General features: G+C 37.9%; 2 protein-coding genes across 3 annotated transcripts; one reads left to right on the top strand and one right to left on the bottom strand.

The window, feature by feature from the left end:
• The first annotated feature begins 255 nt into the window (after positions 1-255).
• On the top strand, positions 256-10,811 carry emc1 (ER membrane protein complex subunit 1). 2 transcript variants are annotated; one of them, XM_042003662.1, is made up of 23 exons: positions 265-421; positions 904-1,031; positions 1,136-1,201; positions 1,288-1,381; positions 1,467-1,595; positions 1,768-1,894; positions 2,027-2,176; positions 2,341-2,508; positions 3,080-3,151; positions 3,437-3,535; positions 3,699-3,795; positions 5,032-5,148; positions 5,376-5,384; positions 5,646-5,845; positions 6,046-6,195; positions 6,359-6,520; positions 6,718-6,837; positions 6,945-7,082; positions 7,948-8,121; positions 8,344-8,554; positions 8,707-8,791; positions 8,873-9,002; positions 9,135-10,811. In XM_042003662.1, exons 1-23 carry the CDS (start codon positions 330-332, stop codon positions 9,312-9,314), a joined length of 2,898 nt encoding a protein of 965 aa, XP_041859596.1. In that variant the 5' UTR covers positions 265-329; the 3' UTR covers positions 9,315-10,811. The 2 variants fall into 2 exon arrangements, with proteins under 2 accessions (XP_041859597.1, XP_041859596.1); XM_042003663.1 differs by lacking the exon at positions 5,376-5,384 and having other exon boundaries at positions 256-421.
• Positions 10,812-10,990: 179 nt separating this feature from the next.
• LOC121651441 (ERBB receptor feedback inhibitor 1) lies at positions 10,991-19,170 on the bottom strand. Its single transcript, XM_042003666.1, has 4 exons — positions 18,891-19,170; positions 14,564-14,736; positions 14,032-14,111; positions 10,991-13,263 (listed from the first exon to the last, which is right to left on the bottom strand). The coding sequence occupies exons 2-4, from the start codon at positions 14,608-14,610 to the stop codon at positions 12,245-12,247; spliced, it is 1,146 nt and encodes a 381-aa protein (XP_041859600.1). The 5' UTR covers positions 14,611-14,736; positions 18,891-19,170; the 3' UTR covers positions 10,991-12,244.
• Between the last annotated feature and the right edge of the window lie 972 nt (positions 19,171-20,142).

Genomic DNA, 20,142 nt, shown 5'->3' with positions numbered 1-20,142 from the left:
GCCTTTGTTAATTTTATGTCCCATTTTATGTCCCATTTTACTCATACATCTTTTTGTTGTCATTTAACTTTTGAATCAAAAAGCACTCTGGTTTAACCAAGAGCTTGACACTTTATTGTGATGAACGTCAATATTACATAGCTTTTCTTTTCTTTTCTTTTCTTTCATTCTTTTTCCTCAGTTAACAGACTTATCTGTTCATGTATTGTATTGACGTTATGTACCCTTTTGCCCTTTAGGTGGCAGAACCTCGTTTTCACGGAACAAAAAGGAAGTCGGTCAACTTCCGCCTTCCTCCTCCTCCTGTTGAAGAACAAGCTACAGCTGCAATGGCAAAGCTAATTTTGCCGTGGCTGAATTGTCTTATTTTATTCAGCACTGTCCAAGCCGTGTTTGAGGATCAAGTAGGGAAATTCGACTGGTGAGAGTAATGTAGAGAACTGCTGAAATATGTGTAATATCTTTCTATTTTATAAGGTGGCCATGCTAATGCTAACACCTGTCACAGCATATAGCTGCGAGTCGGTGTCTTTGAATGGACTTTTTAGGAGAGGACATTGCAAAGTTATTCAAATAAATACATTTATTTATTTTTTTATAGCTTAGTTTTGACACTATTTTATGTCTATTTCTTATTAATGATCTGTTAAGAAGCCAGTGACCCCATAAACTCATTCAAATAATGTAAACTAGGCTGATTTTTTTTTTCTTCTTCTTCTTCTTTTTTAATTTTGGAATCTATGTAAAGAAGCTGATCATAACCATTGTACCTTCCTCCAATATTGTTTGCTTTTTCATTAGGTCCTATGTCATAACACCAGCATAGTTTTCATTGAGTGAAACAGCCAGTAGTTTTGCAATTATAATGATAAACTGAATCTTTTTTGTTCTCTTTTTTCATAGGAGGCAGCAGTATGTAGGGAAAGTTCGCTTTGCTCGTTTTGATGCACACATGCAGTCATCCAAAAAAGTTCTTCTAGCAACAGAGAGTAATGTTTTCGCTGCACTTAATACCAGGACAGGAGAGCTCTGTGAGTATCGAGTCATTCTGAAAGATGAGACATCTCTAAGCTAACATATTTTATTATATTTCAACTGCTTCTTAATTCATCTGTCAATTCAATGTCTGTTACAGTCTGGCGACATATGGACAAGATTGGGTCAGAGGGAAACATTGATGCTCTTCTGCAACATGGACAAGGTGCTTTTCCTTTGCCCCTGCAATTAAATTTTTTAGTTTGCTTCACTGTAAGTTTCTAATTCCTAAAACTTGTTTTTATCTCTTAGATGCAGTGCTGGTTGTCGGCAACGGCCGACTGCTGCGTTCCTGGGAGGTTAATATTGGTGGTTTGAACTGGGAAATTGTACTTGACTCTGGCAGGTGAATACCTCCCTTGCTTGCACTGGTTAGGATTGCATTTGTTGTTGTTTTGTTTTAAAAAAAACGCTTTTGTTATGTATTTTAGTTTCCAGTCAGCATGTTTAGTTGGACAACAGGGCACAGTTAAACATGTGGCTGTTTTGAAGAAAACTGCCATCTCTCTCCATTACCTGTCTAATGGTCATCAAAAATGGATAGAAAACCTACCAGAGAGGTAAGTTGTCATGCATTTTTTTTATATATTATACATAAATAATGACTATCTTTTATAACAAGTAGAATTTGTTCCTCAAATAAAAAAAAAAACAAAAAGGTAAACTAAAATTGTCAAATGGAATAATTTAGTAATTTCAGCTTTAAAAGTGCTTTTCTTTTTACCTCCACAGTGAAACTGTTGATTACCAGACTGTATACTCTGGTGGAAATGGGGAAGTTTATGCATTAGGAGTTGTTCCACATTCCCACATTGCTATTGTAGCCTACAGTTTGGAGGATGGAGAAATACTCAAGCAGGTAATCCTGTCATCTTAAAAGAAAACAAAAATGTGTAAAACATGAATTAACTTTAAACTTTAGAAACTTGTGAGGAAAAATTCAGTTTAATTTAAAAACGTTAATTATTTTCCTTGCTGGAAATTCTTCCAGGTCTCAGTGGAAGCTCCATGGCTGTCCGACATACCGACCAGCTGTACAGTGGTTGGCCAGGGGATCCTGACTTGTGTAGACTCTATAACCATGTCTCTATACACACTGGACTTACACGTACAATCACAGATGACCCAGATCCCCCTGCAGGTATGAAGCAACATGGAACAAAAACCTCTCAGTGTTTGTTGCTGTAGTTTAACTGGGTCTCATTCATCTCTCTCGTTTTGTCTCTACAAATTTCTGTTTCATTGTGCAAATGCTTTCCAAATATTTTTTACAAAATTTTTTTAAAAATTATTGTTTTCTTTCAGTCACTTGGACTTGAAGTAGTCGCTGGCTTTCATCTGTCCCTGGTGTCACACCAGCCTAATCCAGCCCTTCAGCCGCTGCCAGAATTCTTCCTTCAGCTTGGGCCTGATCACTATTTGCTTCTCCAGCTGAATAATGGTCAGATAGTTACGCTGAGGGATTTCAAACCAGTATGTTAAAAAGTTCTCCTTATTACAATTTTTCATGATTGATTGCAACTTTGTCACCCAAACACACTGTTTTTGTGATGTTTCACATTCAGAAATGTTACTCTATTCAGGTATTCAAGTCATTTGACTGTAAAGGTTTGTTTCAACAGCAGGGAAAGTTTCCAGGAACTGCAGAGTTTTGGAAGGTTCTTTCCTTGATCTTCTTTGTTCTGATAACAGTGAGCCTGAAGTAAACAGATTAAAGGAGAGATATTTTAACCCTAAAAACCACAATGGTCCTTTCACTGCTTTATGTGCTCTTGTCAATACGACAGTGAGGACAGATGTTGTCTCGCATCTAAAGCATACACTAGATTTAAGTTGAATTAGAGAAAACTGAGGTGTGAAGGAAATTTAGATCCTTGAAAAAGAAGTTTCTGAGATCTTAAATCCCAGGTTCAGTATAGATATGAGTTTGTCCAAAACAGCCAGTCCATGTATAAGTCCAAAGGTGCAGTTTAAGAAATTTTATGTTGTTTTTTTTTTGTTGTTGTTTGTTTGTTGTCAGTGACATAATTGTCTTAATTTACAGGCCCTGCTTGTTTCATTTGCAACAACTGGAGAGAAGACGGTTGCTTCTGTCATGTCACCCAAGAATAAAACAGTGAGTTTTTTAAATATTGCCTCCCTTAGTTTCTTTTAAGATTTGGTTTGCCATCGATGTCCATCTGCAAATTCCTGTGAGTTTTAGCTACTTTGTACAGTCATGGATGTCGTGTTGCTTATAAAATGATGATGTGTGATGTGCACATTTAGTTTGGTGAACAATTCAAATTTGTTACAATCTAGTTTAATCTGACTTTTTATGCAACTGATTGAAAGCAATATTTTGAATTTTACTTAAAGACTTGATAAACACAAAAGGTGGTTATTTGTTACTTCCCTGCAGGCTTGCAGTATTAATCTTTTTAATGCTGGAACTGGACGCAGACTTCTTGACACAACCCTCATTTTCACTGTTGATCCAAATGGAGGGAAACCAGAGAGGGTGAGTTTGGTTTTGTTTTATCAGTAATTTTGTGCCATGTTCAGGAACCATGACGTTCACACAAAGTTTAAAAATGACCTTGAGTTGAGCTTGATACATAAGTATATCATGTTGTTTGGTGTTAATGTTTAACAGTCTCATTCATTTTAATGATGTCTTTCAGCTCTTTGTGCAAGCGTTCCTAAAGAAAGATGATGCTGTTGGGTACAGAGTCATGGTGCAGACAGAGGATCACACACTCACTTTTATACAGCAGCCAGGTATGAAAAGCAAAACAGAGGAAGCTAGGAGAGGGCACTTTTTCCATCTAGCTTGTTCTAGATGATCGTAACAAACGCTGCACGGTGCACCCATGTTTATGTCTGTTTAACTTTATCCTGACTGCTAATAATGGGATGCTTTATAAAAACTTGACATTTTTGTTGAATTAGTTTTACTTTTTGAGGGTTTTCTTCTGTAAGAGGAATAAATATTGGTTGTTGTCATGGTTTGTTAGTCAGAGGTTGAATAAATGAACATTACAGATCATAAACTGCTTACAGTAAATCATACTTGTTGTAAATAGCATGTTAACAGTGAAGTAGTTTATTTCCTTGATAATTACTGTAGCAGTGCATAAACATCTGGTAAGTGGGACAAAAGGATTCTTAAAATAAGATCTGTACAGAAGCAATGACTGCAATGGGGCTGCTCAGCTGATTTATGTACAGCTGCAAATTTATAAAAGGCTGATTTACACAAGTTCATGTAAAACCTTGAACAGATATCTCAAATCACCTTTCAGTATTTAATTAGAGCTTATAAGCTATGTTTTTTTATATTTTATTTAACCAGGATCATATGCTGCATCACATAAGCCTTGGTGTTGTGTACAGACTGAAAGTGACAGGAAACTGTGAGACCCAACTGAATGTTTTTGTCTCCCTGCTGCTTCCATCTGTTCTCATCCACTCACCAGACAAGGTTCAGTTCATCGTGAGTGCAGGCGAATCATTCATGTAACTTTCCATATGTAACGGTGTCTTTTTCCATTTAAACACTGGATGGCACCAAAGTCTTGATTTAGTTTGGACACACAGCACCACTTCACTGATGTCAAGATGTTTTGTTTTCAACTAAAATAAATGTTTCAGAGGTCACTTGTGGTAAGGTCTTGACAAATTAGTAAGTGAAATGCTTGCGTTAAGTTGTAAGTCTTATACTCACTGTGTTATTGCTGAGATCCAGTACATCTTTCCAAACATCAAAGACATAGTTGGAGCAATGCCTTCTTTAAAGAAAACATGTTTGTTATATTCCACCTCCTACTGGCAACCTCACACCAGTATGGGGAGCACAAACAGACTCAGATTTCGTAACAATCACACAGTCTTATCCTTTCCACAAGCAAGAAGGGAACATGTTGGCATGGTGGTGTTAATGGAAAACATCAGTTGTCGCAGAATGTGGAAGGTGAAATGAAAGATTACAGAGTAATAATGAGTTTTTCTTTCCAGGGCGTGTAATGTGGACCAGGGAGGAGGCCCTGTCAGATGTGGTGACAATGGAAATGGTGGATCTGCCCCTTACTGGAACACAGGCTGAGCTGGAGGGAGAGTTTGGCAAAAAAGCCGGTGAATGTCAAAAAATTATTCTTTGATCTAATGAGGTCTTATACTTTATAATTATTTTCACTTTTTAGCATTAGTAGGTTTTAATCATCAAAACTGCTTTTTAAATTGGTAGGAGCCAATGGTTAATTCAAGCAAGCAAATCATGTGTTTGATTGGGTTATGATTCACCTGGTTTCTCTTAGCTTCACTCTCTTTTGTCCTGTTTTTATTGCTGCGTATGGATTCAGCCATTCAAGGTAACATATGACTGTGTAATAAAATGTAACTGTGCATCCTGAAGTTAAGAGCACCTGAGGTTTGATAGAAAATACATTTTAATATCCTCTCAACCTTTCTTCAAGTCAGCAAAGCAACATTATCCTCCTCCAAAGAAGACAAATGTGTTCCTGTCTTTTTCTGTCTTGCGCTGTTCTATTGAATATATCAGAAACCTGACACTAACGCCCACTGAAACTCACTAAGTAGAGTTTCTGCTTCTGCTGCTCCACTTTTTCTAGATGGGCTGATGTCTATGGTGTTGAAGAGACTCTCCTCTCAGCTCATCCTGCTGCAGGCCTGGGTCACTCACCTCTGGAAGCTGTTTTATGATGCACGCAAGCCCCGAAGTCAAGTAAAAAATGAAATTACCATCGAGAACCTTTCCAGAGATGAGTTCAACTTGCAGAAAATGATGGTTATGGTTACAGCGTCTGGGAAGGTACAAGACTAAATTTCAGCATCTGAGTCACTGTTTGTTAGTATTTCAGGGGAGTTAAACTGTATTTTTGGTTGTAGCCAAACTAGATTTGATTTATTTAGTCTAAGATCAGGCAGGCCTAAAAAGAAATGACACTCAAAAAACTTCAGTCACCTCTCACTCTTTCCTGCATAGCTCATTTTTGTTTTTTTTCTGTTAAGCTCTTTGGAATTGACAGCAAGACTGGTGGTATTTTATGGAAACATTACCTTGACAACATCCCGTCTAATGCTGCTTTTAAACTTATGGTGCAACGGACGACTGCACACTTCCCTCATCCGCCACAGTGCACACTGCTCATCAAAGACAAGGTATCTAACAAAGCACTGGGCCCTCTTTTTGAAAAGTTTCTTCTCGGGTGTCAATTTTACTGTCTTTAAAATAAACCCCAACCTTTGTATGCTTTTGTGTTTTTACATATACCATGTGTGATGCATTTTTTGTTTTCTCTTCTTTTTTTAATTTGGTCATCAGGACACAGGCTTGGCCACACTACATGTATTTAACCCCATCTTTGGAAAGAAGAGTCATGTCACACCACCTGCTCTACCTCAGGCAATACTTCAGTCACTAATGCTGCCACTCATGGACCAGGATTATGCCAAGGTCTTGCTCCTCATTGATGACCAGTACAAGGTCTGTTGCAAACAGTAAAGCAGCTCAACAACTTCTCTCACTAATTCTTCTTTTCAGTCTCTCACATATTACACACTTGTGTAAAATTATATATATAAAAAGTATACATATTGAATTAAGCATTTTTATCGAAGTCATTTCCACCCATTTATAACCTATAAACATTGCTTTAATCATAATTTTTTTTTTCATCCCAGGTGACTGCATTTCCTTCTACGAAGTATGTTCTGCAGCAGCTTCAGGAGACGGCTTCATCCATCTTCTTTTATCTTGTTGACTCTAACCAGGGGAGACTCTCTGGCTACAGACTAAGAACGGCAAGTAAATGTTTTACTTCACTGTTTCCAGCTTCTTCCAGAGACCGTATGTAATAACATTTAAAAAACAGACAAAAGACTTAATCTGGGTAATTTTGTGCTCTTAGGACTTGTCAACGGAGCAGATCTGGGAGGTCGTCATTCCAGCAGAGATACAGAAAATTGTCTCTGTCAGAGGCAAAAGACCTAATGAGCATGTACACTCTCAGGGCAGAGTAATGGGAGACCGTAGTGTGCTCTATAAGGTATGCAAACATCCTTTAAAATCTCACTGTGGAAAGACTAAAAAAGTTCTAATTTGTTTGCTTTTAATTATGTGGATTTTATCTGTTATAGTGCTTTTTTTCCATATTAGTCAGAAAGTTAGTCATTCCACATTTTCTCATCTAAGGAGACTTTCTCAGTGAGTTATGTGAGCACAGCTGTCTGTTACAAGAAATTAGTCTGTTCCTGCACTTGTCAGTGCAGACGTTGGACTAGGAGATGAATTAACAGAAAATGTTAGAAATCACACAGGCTGCACGGTGGTGTGATTAGCCTTGCTGGTTTGAGCCTCAGCAGGGGGGAGGTTCAAACAGTGGCCTTTCTCTGTGGCTTTTGCATGTTGTTAAATGCGTGGAGTCTTCGGTACTCCGGCTGTCCAAAGACTTGCATGTTAGGTTAATTGGTTACTCTATATTCTTCTTAGGAGTGAGTGTAAATGGTTGTTTTTTGTTTCTCTCTCTTGGCCCTGCGATGGACTTTCGCCAAACTGTCCCTGCCTCTCGCCTGCTGATTGCTGGAATAGACTCCAGCTTTCCTGCAACCCTGAACTTGACTAAGCAGTATAATGAATGAATGATGAATATTAGAAATCACATGGAATCATACTGTGAAATCATAATGTGCATCATTTGTTGGGCACATAGATAAACTGATGGTACTGTATGTTAGACCTTTTTGTATCTGTTTAATCTTTTTTTTCACATTGCGATGTCCTTTTTAAAACAGCAGTACGGTATACATATTTAGATGCTAATTAAATTAAAAAAATGTTGGAAAAATTCCATTGACCATTTAAACAGAAAAAGGTCAGTATTTCCAAGTTTGTTTTTTATTTCATTTTCATAGTACTTGAACCCCAATCTACTCGCTGTGGTGACTGAGAGCACAGACTTGCATCAGGAGCGCAGCTTCATTGGCATCCTGCTGATTGATGGTGTGACTGGTCGCATCATCCATGAGGCCATTCAGAGAAAAGCTAGAGGACCAGTGCACGTTGTGCATTCTGAAAACTGGGTTGTGGTGAGCCTGACTTGATTTTTACAGTTGGTTATAAAAATAGAAATAGCAATTCTTTGCAATTGTTTTTTTTTTTTTTGTTTTTTTTTTGTTTTTTAAGAATTAGCTTTTTGGCAACACTGATCCCACAATTAAGAAAAGGTTGAAGGAGAAGACAGATGATGCTTTTAGGGTTATGTCTGTACTTACTGCATCCCCTCCCTGTATCTGCTTGATTTTCCACAGTATGTATACTGGAGCACAAAGTCTCGTAGGAACGAGTTCTCTGTTATTGAACTATATGAAGGAATGGAGCTCTACAACAGTACAGTATTCAGCTCGCTAGATCGGCCACATGTTCCTCAGGTGCTTCAGCAGTCTTACATTTTCCCCTCATCCATCTCTACCATGGAGGCTACCCTGACTGAGAAGGGCATCACCAGTCGCCATCTGCTCAGTGAGTTCCATTGGGATAAATAGCTGTCTGCTCCATAATATCCTCCTTTTTTATTTTTTATATGTAATTAAGCATGAGCCAAATTTTCTAAAACACTGTCTTCAGCATAGTTCTACTCCTTAACATGCTTCTTTGGACTTCCTTTGTCAAAGTTGGCTTGCCATCTGGAGGGATTCTGTCATTACCAAAGATGTTCCTTGACCCTCGCAGGCCAGAAATGGTATCGGAGCAAAGCCGGTAAGTTAGGCTTGGTTTAACATTGAATTCTTAAATTTTCCCCTGTCAGTCCTGATCCTAACCGGTTAACTTGTTCTCCAGTGAAGAGAACCTGATACCGTATGCACCAGAGCTAATGATCCGTACAGAGTGGTTCATCAACTACAATCAGACTGTATCAAGAGTTCGGGGTATTTACACCGCCCCCTCTGGACTGGAATCAACCTGCCTGGTGAGTCCAGCTTTAGAGTACTGACAAACACATTTCAGCCTAGGACAATTATAAGGGAAGGCTGTCCTGCAGCTGAGAGCATTTCAGCTGAATTAACCATAAATGATTGTGTTAAATCTTTTTTCTTTGTAGGTAGTGGCATATGGTCTTGACATCTACCAGACCCGAGTGTATCCCTCGAAGCAGTTTGATGTACTCAAGGACGACTATGACTACATGCTGATCAGTAGCGTACTCCTTGCCCTTTTCTTTGCCACCATGATCAGCAAACGCCTGGCAGAAGTTAAACTGCTCAACCGGGCTTGGCGATAAAGCGATCGTCAAAGTCCCGCACCTAAGAGCCCCGCGGCTGCACGAAGGACCTCAGTCCGAGTTAATGAGAACGCTGAGGCCATGCCTGATGAAGAACACAGGCCAAAGTTCAATACGGCCCAGAAGGAACTGCAAGGAATAGCGGGGAGGGGGTGAAAGGAGGGGTTAGTTAAGGATTTACATGTTTGTTTTTTTTTAACTTATTTTGTAAAAAAGAAATTATGAAATAGAATGAATTTTCTTTTTTGCTACATCATTTTGATTAAACGTTTAACACATGACTACTTACAAAAGAATGGAAGAAATGTGAATTTATTCAATTATAGAGTTTCTACATGTGAAAGTCAAGTACTTTCACATGTAAGACTACGGTAGACATTTCTGCATTATCCAGCAGTTCAAATGGAAAGCGATAAACAATGTAGAGGTCAGAGAGTAGATACAGGAAAACACAAACAGTGTGTGAGCATGACTTGGTACAGTACCATACTTAAATGGTTAGTGTTTTAGCCTGCTGAACTGCCATGAAACTCAAATGCCATATTAAGTTGGTGGCACACGAGCTGTGAACATAAAGTGTAAGGTGATAATGTAGCATGGACAAGAAAACTTTTTTCCAGCTGTTCTGAAAACTCTTAACTAAAAGCTTAATGTTTACACACTGCAGGGATCTACTTATGGCTCCTTTATTCTACTGTGGAGATATTTTGAGCAAAAGCAGATCTGACAAAGAGCTGCTTTGCTCAGAACACAAACTTGATGCAATAAAGAAGCTACAAGTGAGGTCTTGTGGTGTAGGAGCATTTTTTTTGTTTTTTTTTTGTGACGGATTATTCATGTTTCAGTAGGGGTGTAAATTACAAGTTTGATCACAATACAATATTGTATTGATTCAGTGGATAAGGATTCAATGTTTGCTGATATCACAGACTGCCATGATGTTTGACTCGATTCATCATTTTACGCCTGAGCTTAGACATTTAAATAAAAATTAATATTGTGTGTATTGAGCTGTAAAATCTTTACATAATGTAAAAGAAAGCTGAAAGAAATTTTAATTTGTAGACATTAAAGCAGGATGTAGTGTACACAAAATATTTGTAGAACTTGATCATGGATACACACCACACCAATCAGCATTTTCCTCAAAAATGGAATTTTGCTTGTTATAAGAAAAAATGTAAACAATTCCACATCATTTTTTAAGCCAGTTTCATCATCGAATGATTACTATATCAATGTTTGATCATTTAAATTTGGATTGATGCTGTTGGGGCATTGATCAATTAATTGATATATAAATTCAGAGTGATGTATTTTTACACCCCTACAACTTGGCCCAGCTTTGTTTGATGTGGATGTGTGTATTTGTCTCAGCTTGTCCTGAAGACCCGTCCCACTGAAGGCACCGTAACCACCCTCACATGCTTGACCAAGGAAAATGACCGACAGTAGCCTTTATTTTGCAATTTTGATCAATTAAAACTTCTCTTGGGATTCCAGTCTGAGTGGTTTCCTCCTCTTTCCAAAACCTTCCATATTGCTGCTAAAAAGAACCTTAAAATAATTCTGAAAACACATTTAAATTAAATATGTAGGAAATGTGTAAACTCATAATTGACAACAGTAGCTGGGTTGTTGTAGCTTTGGTTTAGCAAAAACAAACAAGCCAGTTATAGAATGAATAAGTTATTTATTTCTATAAATAGATTAAAAAGCAATTTATTATTTACACAAAATAATGAACTTCCAGCCTTTACTATGTAACCTTCATTAGAATTTCCAACAGTTTGGTGTAACAAAGGTTGTAAACATGGACCTGATCTTCAGCAGTGTAAACATGACATGATTTCAGTCCCATCCACAAAATTAAAAAAAAAAAAAAAACATAACTAAAGATCAAATCCATTACTGTTTTACTATATAGACATTTGAGAAAAATCATTAAATTGATTTCTCATAGCGATTTAATAGTGATTTTATGTTTAAGTAACTTCAAGTTTTAATCAAGTTTGAATTTTAATTCTAATTTTGTGTTTTGATCTCTGGATGTAGGACTAAATTTACACATCTGCACAAATTACAATGAATCAAACCTTTACACGAAGGCGTAATTTACATACACTACCAGTCAAAAGTTTGGACACACTTTCCCATTAGATTTAACAGGAGAGTGTATTTAACAGGTAAAATGCTGCTGGATGTAACCAAAGTCCAAAGATCAAACTTTTTAAAAGTTAAAATCTGTGTAAAAGAAATGCAAATGCATTTTAAGAAAATACAAAGATTTTAAGAATCTACTGAAACCTCCCAAAGCATGGGCCAGGTCAGGTGAAGTATCTAATGCCTTTATTGATCAAAGCAGGATCTGATTCTGTATCAGTATTGACCATATTCTACAATGTCTAGCGTACATAAAATTTGAGAATTATTTGGCAAAACATGAAATCTATGAATAAATTAGTTTTTTCTCATAAAAAATAATAATAACACATTAAATGAAGAGTCTGAAACAAGCCCAGCTTGTACCTTTGATCATTTACCCTCAATAAGAAATACAGTATTAGCTCAGGCTAATTTTAGTGACGTGAGCATGTGGCTGCTGGGCTTTAAAAACTAACGCTGCAATATCAAAGTCAGCTTCAGTCAAAATAGAAACTCTTCCAGGAGATAAATGTCTCTCCAGTATTAGTGTTAATACTGAGTTGTAGATTGAACAAGAGGAAGCATCTCCAGAATACTGATAGGTAAATGTTCAGTCACAAACAGACAAAAACCTCACAGTTGCATAAAACAAATGCGTAAGTCATTTAAAAGAGTAACAATGTGATATTAGAAACGTGAGTACCCATTTTTCTTACACACTACAATAGGGTTTATGATGTAAGTCACTTATTTACTCTTCAGTGTTTCAGAAACAGTGGGGATCTCTACCGTTTCAGCCAGATGCCGGTACTTGCGGTCCTGTTTGGTTCGCTAAGGAGTCTTTCTCGTCTGTGTGTGTGTGCCGGTCGGTCTGGCGGCAGGAGGATGTAGTGTGTATTGCTGGCCTGCTTGCCATCCTTCAAAATCGGAACAATACATGGAGAAAGCTGTGCAGTAGGTGGTGCCCTCTCACTCTGTTGTCTTTGTAATGCCTTACTTACATAATTTGGGTTAGCAGCAAAACTCTGTGTGACAGGCATCACTCCGTTGATGTAAATTGGGAGACATTTGGGGCTAGGGGTGCGTGGTGGGCAAGGTGGGACTAAAGGGACTCTTGGAGGGATTTTGGGAGGCTTGTCTTCCTCGTTGGCGCTCACTGTTTTTGAAAAAACTGAGGGTTTAGGTGGGATGGGGATACGAGGAGGGATTTGGGGCTTTTCAGTGGGCTGAGTTGGGAAACTGTTTTGTGACTGAGAAGGAAGACCTGAACACGAAAATCGGATTCTGGATGAGTTGTGCTGTTCTGGCTGTTTGCTTCCAAAAGCATCCCTGATGCCAGACTCTGCATGCTGGTTGTCTTCTCTCTGGAGGGCAAAGGACCAGTTTTTAGCTCCAAACCTGCTTCCACTACTCACTGGCCTGTCATCTCTGCTTGGCCAAGACAAAGCGAAGGAGCCAGTCCATGCGCCCCCATCCCTTAATGAGTTCTCCTGATAGGCATGATTTACTTTGCCATAGTCTTTGCTGCTGCCCCTGCAGATGGCCTTAGGGCAGCTTTTAGGTAAAAGGCGCTGGCGATCACTGGTAAAGAACTCAACCTCACTATCAGCTGCTTCATCTGACATGAACTCCTCAGGGTCAGGCAGCGGCGGGAGGGGTTTTGCCTCTTTCTGATGGCCCCCAAACATTGCTCGTCTCTGAGGAGAAGGGACCACTTGGTCTCCTTCATTTGGCAGCAGTGTGTTATCTGATGGTAGCCGGTAAGAATCTGAGCAGAAGGGAGACTGGGAGAAGGAGATGTTGGCTGAGAAGGAAAAGAAGAACAGAGTATTAAAACAACATGAACTCTCAGAAATCCCTTTGTTGAATAAAGTCTGCTGATCACGGTTGCTTCCGGCAGAGCAGAAACAACTGTCTGAGGAAGAAACATGGAAAACAACTTGCTTACTGCAGATGTCGAGCAGGAAACAAAAGTAAAAACATGTTGCAAACATCCGCTTAACCTATCCCCTTCTTCGTCAAACATCAGCCACAACAGTCTGATTAACACAGAAACCCTCATTATCTGCAGCGCAGGCCATAATCTTAACTGAGCTTCCCATAACCTTCTCTGTGGAAACATCCGACATGCCCCAGACTGCAGGAACAGCTGGTGACCAGGGAGTGATAGCTTCCCCTCCTCCCTCGCCTTCATCTCTTCACGCTGATACACAACTCTGTTCTATGATGCCAAGCTCACCTACACTCTGTCAACTGTTTTATTAGACTAATGCGTTTTTACTCAAGAATAAAAATCTCTTATGGTGATGAAAGTTTAAAAGTGAACCTAATTTCATGTTAGATCATTCATTCTAATAACACTTATAATAATAATAATTCAACTAACAGAACAACAAAAGTCAAACAAAAGCTCAAAAAGGTTGGTTCTAATGCAAATATCCTATTTGTATGTTTTCCAGTTAACCAAAGATGTGCAAACTGGAAGCTGTTTTCAGCCTGTATGTTCTTTTATGGTTAAAAAAAAAAAAGTTTAACAACATATATGTAACAGTAATGTCGAAAAGAGACTCACGGTGAAATTCCTTGGCTATCCGCGGTGGTTGAAGCTCCCTCAGGTTGTGCTCTATGTCAGCACTCAGGCCAAAGCCCACTCTGCAATGCAAGACAGATTGAGAAACCCATATAGAGCTGCGTGTAAATCATTCCTGCACATAACCTGTCGTCAGTCATTCACGTTAACAGATGCTTCCACAGAATATATGTGAAACACTATATGTATACTTTACCGGAAAACAAAGTTAATGTCTTTCCTAAGCCATATTCTGTTATAATGTTTGCTTTGAATTTATCTAACACTGTAATATTATTATGTAATATTATCATTTACATTTGTTTCATAAAAAATATGCGCTCAACTATTTTTGCCCATTCTGCAAGAAGGATTTTTCCTGAGTTTCTGCCTTTTTTTATTTTGAGGTGCTGAATCAGTTGTAGTGAACAAGTGATCATTCTTTTTATTGATTAAAAAAGCAAAGAATTAAAATTAAATTTTTTAATGTCAAATACTGTCAAACAGAATAGATGCAGGAGCCAAAATAGTGTACCTGTTCAGGTTAGGCTGTCCCCAGTAGTTCTTCTGATTTCCATCCATGTTTGGCGGAAATTTTACTTTTATAAATTATTATCAATTATTATTATCCCGTAGATGTTGATATAAAACTCCAGTGCAAGTCAGCTCCATTGAAGCGGTAACAGCGTCATTGTAGTCAGTCGTAAGCTGTTGGAGATATACAGAAACTTGTTAGAGTTGAAGTGGAAGGCATTAACATGAAAAAAGTCCATGTTTCATCTTTCACAACTGGCATATGCACTTAGTCACTTTTATTTAAGCAGGTCAAACTTTAGTCAGTGAGACAAGCTGGCAAACACAGCATATAAACATCTGGAGCCCAGTAAAACACACCCAGCTAAACACCAGGCAGGTCAAGGGTCAGCTAACAGCTCAAACAAATGCCTTAAGAAAAACAGGAATCAATATAAAATATATATAAATCACATACATGTGATAAAAACAAAATTCCAGATAAACTACAAAATATAACATATTACATTATACATTTAGTTTAAAAAAAACTAAGCCAAAATGCAGAAGCAGTGTGTAAAGTACACCCCATCATTCAATAACCATTTCTAGCAAAAATAACACAAAGTAGTCACTTTCTGTATTTGTTATCAGTCTTTCACATCATTGTGGACGAATTTTGGTCCACTCTTTTCTACATTGCTACAGAAAAAGCCAAGATCATCACAGTACTTGACAATTGGTATGAGATGTTTGGCTTTCAATAACACGTTGCTTCACACTATGAAAAACACCTCCACTTTAGTCTTTTCTTTCTTTATTCCTGAAGTCTCATGGTTGGCTCAGATGCAGCATTGAAATCCTAAGGCATGCTGCCATGTGTTTTTTTTTTTGTTTGTTTGTTTGTTTAGAAAGAAATAAAGAAAAGGTTTTCTTCTGCAAACCTTCTGCAATCCTGCAACAAGTCAAAACTGTTCAGTCTTTTTCTAATTTCCCTGACATAAACTTTAACATTAATATAGATCTGCACAGTGGGAAATTTAGCTCTTGGGAGTTTAACCTTGAAGTCAGCTTGCTGGGATGTCCACTTCTGGGAGGATTGGCAACTGTCTTAAATGTTTTCCACTTGAGAATAATATTTATCGCTGTAGAATGATGGACTGTAAATAGTTTGGAAATGGAAATGTGACCCTCCCTAAACTATCTGGCAGCAACAATTGCTTCTCTAAGATCACTGCTAATGTCTTTCCTCCTTGACATGGTGTCAACTCACACCTGAATGTTTCAGATCAGCAACATTTCTTTAGAGGGGTCCTCAGACTTGCTGATGATCAATACACAAAGTTTATTTGATTAGCAGCACCTTCCTACTTATTACCCTCTTAATTCCTGCAGAATTCACAAGGGTGTATTTAGTTTTCAACATACTGCTTCTGCAGTTTTGATTTGTTTTTCTTAAATTAATAATGACAGGGTTCAATATGTCATGTGTTTTCATTCACATAAGGTTGTATTTACCTCAGTTTAAGACTGAAAAGAACCATTTTTTTCATCATTAAATTATTATTATCATTTTATTTAAAGCCTTAGATTTTTTTTCTTTAAAGTGTACTTTCTTTTTACCACAACTACAGTTATACACTGTTTTAGATGAGCCTCAAAGAAACAACACTCACAAAAACAGCTCAGTAAATGGCTTCAATCTGCTCTGGCAGCTGCTGTACAGTATGTATCTCTTTGTAGTTCCAGGCTATTGCACAACCCCTGGGTCAGATGTGGGAGGGTGATAGCACTCCTCACCCTCCTTCCTCTCTTTGACCATGAAACACGGCAGTATCCGCCCTCACAATAGGGGCTAATTGTCCAGGATTCCTATGTTGCTGGATGACTAACATCACCACTGAGGTGGCACCAAAGCACTGCACGTATGCATGCATTTGAAGAAAAATCTAGTTTTTTTGTGTGTGTATCAACCCATCATATGAAAAATTGTATTAGTTTATAAGGGAATTCCTTACTGTTAACATGATTTTAAAAAATTATGATTGATGTGCAGTTCCAGTCAAAATTTTGTACATGCCAGAAATGCATTATAAATGTATAAATTATAGATCTACATTTACTATTGTTTTCCACACTTTTAACGGAAATGTGAGCATTAACATAATAACACACATTTGACAGGAGGCCAGTGTAAGTTCTCCATTTTACTATCACACTGCCATCTCATTCTTCAAAGTCCTGCTAAGTTCATTGTTGAAGTGGGAAGCAAACAATGCAGAGCATGCAAAGACAAATCCACTACAAACAAAACAGTGGCTCATGCGTGTATTTGAATATTAATGTCATCCTTAAACCAACCGTCTGTGGCGTCATTTGCACCCGTGAGCCTCGGGGATGGAAGATGCAGAACAATTATGAATTCTACCGGCAATTACTCAGTGTCCATGAATGGAACCACTCTCAGCCGTGAATAGGCCTTTGTGCCACTTTGGTGCAGAGTGAAGCAAGCCTGAAAATACAAGTGAACTCTCCCATGAGGTTAGGACTAGAGATACGCCATGGAGACAAGCTAACAAGGCAAAAGCATGAGCCTGTGCCACACATCCCCTGCAGGAGGATTGAGTGTGTTGGAACAGTTGGAAGGACAAGCCACAGGCTGGCGAAAAACTGTTTGTTTAGCTCAGGCAGGAGCCTTGATGTGTTGTCCTTGGCAGTTCCAACCTCACTCTTTTCAGGCTTTTCACTGACCAGACCATTACAAATGAGCTAATTACTATATGGTCCTTGCATGCTTTACACTCGCACCAAACAACCCTTAACAGCTCTACCTAAAGTTTGGAGTGCTTACATACATGGAACATAGTTTCCATTTATAAGATAGAAGTGAGAGTAGCAAAATAATCAAAATTGACAAGTTTAGATATTTTTCTTAAAAAAACATATATATATATTATTATTTTTTTTCTATTAACATTAATTCCCTATGCACTCTACATGATTTTTTAATGGGCCAGATGTACAAAGCCATACTATAAATGTGACATGTCCCATACAGCTCATTAAACCATAAATTTAAACCCAATAACCACGTCAATGGCATGCAGCAGTAGAGTATAGGTGGTGTGAGTCAATTTTGTGGCATGCGGCAGGGGAAGAGCATTTTAAAGCATAAAAAACCTTCTAAGAAAAAAAAAGAAAGATAAAATTGGTAGCACAGCCACTATGCTAGTCTGCTCTAAATTAATCTGCACAGGCATTGCGTGAAGTACAGTACAAGAATGTACTATATAGCCTTTTAATCTGAACTTAAATCCTGATTTTGTGGCATAAACCCTTTGTTTCTGTGACAATTTTCTGGAGCTATTCTGCAGTTTCTTTAATACCACTTATGCATACTGTTTACAAATTGAAATTTTAACATTGTTTAAATAATTAAGATCAATCTATTTTGACTGAACCCAGTAAATTTGCAAGGTAGGAAAACATAGCTAAGATGTTATTTGCTTATAGTGGGCAAGAATCATGAGGGAATTTCAGACTTTGTAGACTGTGATTTTCTCTGAGTTATGTTTTTATATAAGCTTTTTAAACATAAACAAATTTGCTTTAATAACTATGGATGTTACAAGGAGTATGACTGACACCCAAAAGGTCCTGAATGTGAAATGCCTCATTTGGCCGAGTGAGAGAACCAGTTCTTAGAAAGAAAGTAGTAGCCCAAGTAGGCAACCCATTTACTAGACAACAGTGTAGACTAAAACTGAATATGCAGCATTATTTCCATATTTTCAATTGTATTTAAAGCAGTTTTGTTTCTATTTATTTATTTATTTACTTACTTACTTACTTACTGATTTATTTATTTTCATTATTATTTTTTTTATTTTTATGTTTTTGCAAGCATTTTAACAAGTGGGGTGCTCTTCAGCGCCACGCAACGGCTGACTGTGGGACTGTCTTCCAGCCTCGACGCCGCTTCCAGTGGCCGACAACAGAGAAGCCTGCAGCGGGCAGGACGGCTCTGAGCCCCGCCGGACAAATAACCTAATCTGTACGGTTTATTAGCGTGAAAAAAAAACCCACAGTGACGATCAGGAACAGTCTAAACTCAGTTCAACTAAAATATTTACAAGCAGGACAAAGTCTTTGCTGGTTATTTTTTATTCAGGTCCCCGTGAGAAAAACAATTATTAATTGTAACGTAGACCTCACGTGAAAGAAGACGTCCCTCATTCACATACAGCAAAACACAGCTCCCGGTCCACCTGTTCAAGTTAAACTAAAACCTTTTTTTTTACTCAAATAACTTGTTAAAAGTTACTTAAAGTAAATTTGAAAAGTCTCACCATGAAAATGCGGGCTACTTCTCCATCACCTAAAGTCGGGCTGGTCGATCGTCTCCTGTCCAGTGATAGAAAACGTTGTCAAACTGTACTGTGAACCGGTCTCCCATCAAATCTGAGCCATGTGCAACATCCTTCCTCTGTCAACAACACAGGGAGGTGAAACTGATTTTGTCAGAGTGACGTGGTTTTCCATAACTCCTTATAATGGATCCAACACCCTGAGCACGGTACTGTAACTCCACCCAAGAACGCCTTAAAGGGGAAAAATACTCCCCCAAATTAAACACCATACTACTGAAAAATGCAGCAAATACCTCACAAATCACATCCATCTGTTCATATTCGTCTTCCATATTTTAGTACTTAGAAATACTTGTATTTCCATTTATTGTAATAGAAATAATAATTATTCAGCTTTACCTTTTTTCAGGCTGTGTGGCCAGAAAATATAACAAATTGGTCATGATTGAATTATTTTAAAAAATCTGAAACATAAAAACAGCTCTTTTAAAAACATTATAATTAGTGGGCTACTTTTAATTAGCATTTTTACTTTACAGTAGGGAATATTTTAGTTTAATTATGTCCAGGACAGTTTCTGATGAAACATTGAAGATATTTGAAGATATTTGAATTTATATATATATATATATATATATATATATATATATATATATATATATATTCTCAGCTTGTAGTATTTGCTGGTCAATATATCTTAAGCCTAAAGTCACATAATTCACTGCGTTTCCAGCTTTCACCACAAAATGTGTGTCCTTGTGCCCAGAGACCTCCTGAATCAGAATAGTTACCTAGTTGTGTAATGAGTGTACAAGAACTTGTATTTCATGGTGTAGTAATCAAGTTTGCTCTGACCTGCGTGGGAGTCAGAGGGTATGTGGGTGGATTGGAGTGACTACAGCACTGATAAAGAGGAACTAGTTGATTGGCAGCTCAGTCATATTGGATGAGGAATTATTGTGAAGCCTGCATGTCATACTTGGCTGTTTGTCTTCACCCACACTAAGCGAGGCTAGAACACAATACAGAGGGTCATTTACCAGAAAATAACAAGGAAGTGAGTGTTAGCCATTCTTGTTTTTACCACGAAGTTCAGACCACACTGAGTCTGCAGTCTTTCCTCGACTCTCAAATGATCACTTTTAACTGCTGTAATAATACAAATACATCCTCAAACCAAAAGAAGCACTAAAAATTGTAAAGTGTGAGAGAGCGAGAGACACCTCTTTTT

This window comes from Melanotaenia boesemani, chromosome 13, assembly GCF_017639745.1.
Source record: "Melanotaenia boesemani isolate fMelBoe1 chromosome 13, fMelBoe1.pri, whole genome shotgun sequence".
Classification (NCBI taxonomy): Eukaryota; Metazoa; Chordata; class Actinopteri; order Atheriniformes; family Melanotaeniidae; genus Melanotaenia; species Melanotaenia boesemani.
This window is presented reverse-complemented; position numbering and strand designations above follow the sequence as displayed.

Excerpts from the sequence above, each read along its gene's own strand:
- emc1 (XM_042003662.1), top strand. The coding sequence starts at position 330 with ATGGCAAAGCTAATTTTGCCGTGGCTGAATTGTCTTATTTTATTCAGC. Across the intron at positions 1,032-1,135 it reads TACCAGGACAGGAGAGCTCT|TCTGGCGACATATGGACAAG; the intron begins GTGAGTATCGAG and ends TGTCTGTTACAG. Across the intron at positions 1,596-1,767 it reads ATAGAAAACCTACCAGAGAG|TGAAACTGTTGATTACCAGA; the intron begins GTAAGTTGTCAT and ends TTACCTCCACAG.
- LOC121651441 (XM_042003666.1), bottom strand. The coding sequence starts at position 14,610 with ATGGATGGAAATCAGAAGAACTACTGGGGACAGCCTAACCTGAACAG. Across the intron at positions 14,112-14,563 it reads GGACAGCCTAACCTGAACAG|AGTGGGCTTTGGCCTGAGTG; the intron begins GTACACTATTTT and ends CTTGCATTGCAG. Across the intron at positions 13,264-14,031 it reads GATAGCCAAGGAATTTCACC|CCAACATCTCCTTCTCCCAG; the intron begins GTGAGTCTCTTT and ends TTTCCTTCTCAG.